Source organism: Tupaia chinensis, unplaced genomic scaffold (genome assembly GCF_000334495.1).
Source record: "Tupaia chinensis unplaced genomic scaffold, TupChi_1.0 Scaffold000178_1, whole genome shotgun sequence".
Taxonomy (NCBI): Eukaryota; Metazoa; Chordata; class Mammalia; order Scandentia; family Tupaiidae; genus Tupaia; species Tupaia belangeri.
The window spans coordinates 2,025,955-2,029,962 of NW_006159653.1; the positions used below are offsets into that span (position 1 = coordinate 2,025,955).

General features: G+C 65.2%; 2 protein-coding genes across 4 annotated transcripts in view; one reads left to right on the forward strand and one right to left on the reverse strand.

Moving 5' to 3' along the window:
- Nucleotides 1-317: 317 nt before the first annotated feature.
- MLST8 (MTOR associated protein MLST8) lies at nucleotides 318-3,199 on the forward strand. Of its 2 annotated transcripts, none has more exons than XM_006146402.3 (8): nucleotides 318-533; nucleotides 658-709; nucleotides 784-946; nucleotides 1,275-1,350; nucleotides 1,419-1,571; nucleotides 2,133-2,257; nucleotides 2,383-2,546; nucleotides 2,642-3,199. In XM_006146402.3, the coding sequence occupies exons 1-8, from the start codon at nucleotides 405-407 to the stop codon at nucleotides 2,758-2,760; spliced, it is 981 nt and encodes a 326-aa protein (XP_006146464.1). In that variant the 5' UTR covers nucleotides 318-404; the 3' UTR covers nucleotides 2,761-3,199. The 2 variants fall into 2 exon arrangements, with proteins under 2 accessions (XP_006146464.1, XP_006146465.1); XM_006146403.3 differs by having other exon boundaries at nucleotides 661-709.
- Nucleotides 3,123-4,008, reverse strand: part of BRICD5 (BRICHOS domain containing 5) — a 2,351-nt gene continuing 1,465 nt past the window's right edge. For both annotated transcript variants that reach the window (XM_006146398.3, XM_014587035.2), the window contains 3 exons: nucleotides 3,721-3,822; nucleotides 3,350-3,521; nucleotides 3,123-3,258 (listed from right to left, as the gene is read on the reverse strand). In XM_006146398.3, the coding sequence (XP_006146460.1) occupies nucleotides 3,164-3,258; nucleotides 3,350-3,521; nucleotides 3,721-3,822 (369 nt within the window). In that variant the 3' untranslated portion in view covers nucleotides 3,123-3,163. The remainder of the gene's footprint in view (nucleotides 3,259-3,349; nucleotides 3,522-3,720; nucleotides 3,823-4,008) is intronic.

The window sequence follows — 4,008 nt, forward strand, 5'->3', positions numbered from 1 at the left end:
CCGTGGCCGCCCTGCTGCGCGGGCCCAGCCGCAGCGCCGGGTTTCCCCTTGGCCCGCCCGCCGCCCTGCGCACGCGCGTCCCGCCCCTGCGGCAGAGCGGCGTTCCGGGCCCGGCTGCCCTCTGCCGGCCGCGGGTGGTGTGGCGTCCCTGCCAGGTGCGTGAGGCGCGGAACTGAGCGCACGCCTCTGGCCTCAGAGCTGGCCTTCTTAGGGTCATGCGTGTCCCTGATCCTGTCTGAGCCTGTTTATGCCTCTCTGAAGTGGGCTTGCGAGTATTTGTCATCTACTTAGTAGCCGTAGGGCTTCCCCTGATATTTCACACTTCTCTCCTCTCCAGACGTTGTAATCGTTGTAATCGTCCATCCCGGCCATCCAGGTCTCCAGGCCTGTGCAGGAGCCACACCATGAACACATCCCCAGGCACAGTGGGCAGCGACCCGGTCATCTTGGCCACCGCGGGCTATGACCACACGGTGCGGTTCTGGCAGGCCCACAGCGGGATCTGCACACGCACCGTGCAACACCAGGACTCAGTATCCTCCACCCAGAGGGAGGCACTGGGGTGGGAGGGATGTCACAGTTCAGCCAGGTCTGGAGGGGGAGGCTCTGAGGGCCCTGGCCCCAGGCCCGTTCTTGCCCTCTTCCTTAACGACGCAGCAGGTGAACGCACTGGAGGTCACACCGGACCGCGGCATGATCGCTGCTGCAGGTATGGGCCTGCTTTGCCCTGAGCTGCTGGGCCGGCCTGGTGCAGCCGAGCTTCAGCTCCACCTGTGTCCCTAGGTTACCAGCACATCCGCATGTATGACCTCAACTCCAACAACCCCAACCCCATCATCAGCTATGACGGCGTCAACAAGAACATCGCCTCGGTGGGCTTCCATGAGGACGGCCGCTGGATGTACACCGGCGGGGAGGACTGCACGGCCAGGATCTGGGACCTCAGGTGTGGCCGCTGGGCAGGACGACCTGCTGCCTGGGGCAGGCCGAGGCCAGGCTGCGACAGCACTTGGATGGGCTGTCTCCAAGTGTGGTTGGACCGGGTGCTTCATAGGGGCGATTTGTGGAGGAAAGGGGAAACCGGGGTCCAGCGGGTCGTATCCAAGAGCCAGTCCTGCCTTGATGCCAGGCTGGCCTTCATTCCCTCAGGCGGCCGCTGGATTAGGCCGCCCGGAGGGAAGGGCAGCTTCTGTCGGCAGAGGAGCAGGGGTCTGTGGGCAGGGAAGGTGTGTGGTGAGGTGCCCGCACCCTACAGAGTGTGCCTGCACCCACAGGTCCCGGAACCTGCAGTGTCAGCGGATCTTCCAGGTCAATGCACCCATTAACTGCGTGTGCCTGCACCCCAACCAGGTGAGGGCTGCTCACAGGACTGGGACCTCCAGGGCTTTGGGCCCCGCCTCACCTTGCGTGCACTGTAGGCGGAGCTTATCGTGGGCGACCAGAGTGGTGCTATCCATATCTGGGACTTGAAGACAGACCACAATGAGCAGCTGATCCCAGAGCCTGAGTTCTCCATCACATCCGCCCACATCGACCCTGACGCCAGCTACATGGCAGCGGTCAACAGTGCCGTGAGTGTTGGGGTGGGTGCGGAGCAGGGGCAGCTCGTTCCTGGCCCCTTGTCCCCTGCAGTCGGGCATCCCCCGCCCCTCCTCCTACGCTCAAGCCAGAGACAGGGTATTGCTCCCATTGCCACCTCTTGCCCGCCACCACAGCCACTCCCTGGGGCGGAGCCTGGGTCTCCAGTCTCTCAGGCCCGTCACTTTTCGCCCTCCTCCCTGAGAAAGGGCTCGTCGGTCCTGAGCGGGGTGTGCAGGAGACTGCGTAGCCTGCTCTGCTTCCTGGCCTCCTGTCTCCTGTCACTTCCTGTACCTCTCTGCGTAGCCATTATGCCGTGTGTCCACAGACTTCCTAACCCCCAGCTTTTGCCTGCACTGTTCCCTGTCTCCGGGTGCGTTCTTGTTCCTGGTGGCCTGCAGTGTTCTCCAGGACACATGCGAGTCCTTGGCTGGTGTGACCTTCCACAGGCAGGGCGGGAGGTGCCTGCCTGCAGACACATCCACGGCCCCAGGTCCCTGTGCATGGAGGGCCCCCTTACCTCTTCCAGTCTCGTGAAAGCCTCCTCCCCCCAGGGGAACTGCTATGTCTGGAACCTGACAGGGGGCATCGGTGACGAGGTGACTCAGCTCATCCCCAAGACCAAGATCCCGGCCCACACGCGCTACGCCCTGCAGTGCCGCTTCAGCCCTGACTCCACGTTCGTGCGGGGCCTGTGGCTCGGGAGGGGGCCTGCCTGGGGCTAGGGCTGGGTCTTGCCAGGTGGGGCCTCCCTGGTCCTGGCATGGGGGTACAGGGTGGGTGCCGCTGATGCCCCTCTCCCAGGCTCCTGGCCACCTGCTCGGCTGACCAGACCTGCAAGATCTGGAGGACATCCAACTTCTCTCTGATGACGGAGCTGAGCATCAAGAGCGGCAACCCCGGGGAGTCGTCTCGTGGCTGGATGTGGGGCTGCGCCTTCTCCGGGGACTCCCAGTACATCGTCACTGGTGAGCCTGACCCCTGCTCGGGCCTTGGGGCCCACCCAGCACGCTGCCGCCCCGCCCTGGGCCCTCGCCTGAGCTGCCGCCCACCCTCCCTCCAGCTTCCTCCGACAACCTGGCCCGGCTCTGGTGTGTGGAGACCGGAGAGATCAAGCGCGAGTACGGCGGCCACCAGAAGGCTGTCGTCTGCCTGGCCTTCAATGACAGTGTGCTGGGCTAGCCTGTGCCCCTGGGATGGGGATGGAACGCAGGGTGAGACTCCACGGGCCTGACCCGGCTCCCCAGGCCTCGCAGCTGGCTGCTCATCTGGATCTGAAGAGGCTCAGCGAGCCCCACCAGGTGCCTGGGACTGGACTGGGACAGCCAGGCTTCTGGCAGACACTCTGGATCCGTGGCTGGCAGCTGCTAAGGAAGACCCCGGGCTGGTGCCCAGCCCCACGCGAATGCACCCCACCCCTTCTGGCCCAGTTCCAGGTCTTGAGGCCACAGAGAACAACGCCATGGCCAGGAGGAAGGTTTATTATCTCCTGCCAGCAGCGGCCCTCCCCAGAGCTGGGGACCTAGCCAGCCCGCTGACCTGTGGGGCAGGGCTGGCCTGTAGGCAGGCCAGGCCAGCTGGGTGCTCAGTCTGGGAGGTAATAAAAGCAGATGGACACGCAGATGCTGCTGGGGAAACAGACGTCGATGCAGAGGTAGATCAGCCGCTGCTTCTGGGGCCCTGTGGGTGGGCTCTGTGAATCTCCAGGGCCCCCAGCCCTTCAGAATGTCCGGGTGCATCCCGGCCTCCCCACACAGCTGCCCACGCTCACCTTCTGCCCGGTGGGCCCAGTAGATGGGGATCTTGGCACAAAGGCGCTGCACTGAAGCCCCCACCTGTGCGGGCTCCACTGTGTGGCCCACCTGCACAGCCAGCAGCTCCTGGGCATAGTGGGCGTCCTGGTCGGCGCTGGGGCCGGGGTTGGGGCTACCAGACCCTGGGGCCTGTGGAGAAGATTCTGGTGGGCCCTGGGCGGGGCACTCCCTTGCTCCTGGCCACACCCACTGCCCTTGTCAGCATTCTGGGAAGACAGAGCTTTCTGTTTCCTTGAAACCAGAGCTGCTGCCTGCCCTGTCCACCTGGCTGCACGGAGGACCCTTTGTCTGGCCCTTGGCCCAGGGCGGAGCCTAGGGGAATGCTCACCCCTGAGGTGTTCACCAGCAGCTGCAGGGTCTCCCAATCTTGGGCCTCCATCAGACGGAGGAAGCAGGCCGGGTGCTCTGCAGGCCGGTAGCAGATGCAGCCCTGGGGAGGCAGGTGGGTGAGGTAGGACCACTGGACGCATGTGGTGGGAGCCCGCCCCGCCCACTCACGCTCTGTAGGGCCACTGGACGGTGTGGGGAGCCCGCCCCGCCCACTCACGCTCTGCCGGGCCAACGGCCGGGGCGGGCTGCTGCTGCTCTGGGGCGGAGTCCCTGTCATCGGCCGCGT

Coding starts and splice junctions, on each gene's coding strand:
- MLST8 (XM_006146402.3), top strand. CDS start 405: ATGAACACATCCCCAGGCACAGTGGGCAGCGACCCGGTCATCTTGGCC. Junction 947..1,274: donor GCCAGGATCTGGGACCTCAG/GTGTGGCCGCTG, acceptor CTGCACCCACAG/GTCCCGGAACCTGCAGTGTC. Junction 1,351..1,418: donor TGTGCCTGCACCCCAACCAG/GTGAGGGCTGCT, acceptor CGTGCACTGTAG/GCGGAGCTTATCGTGGGCGA.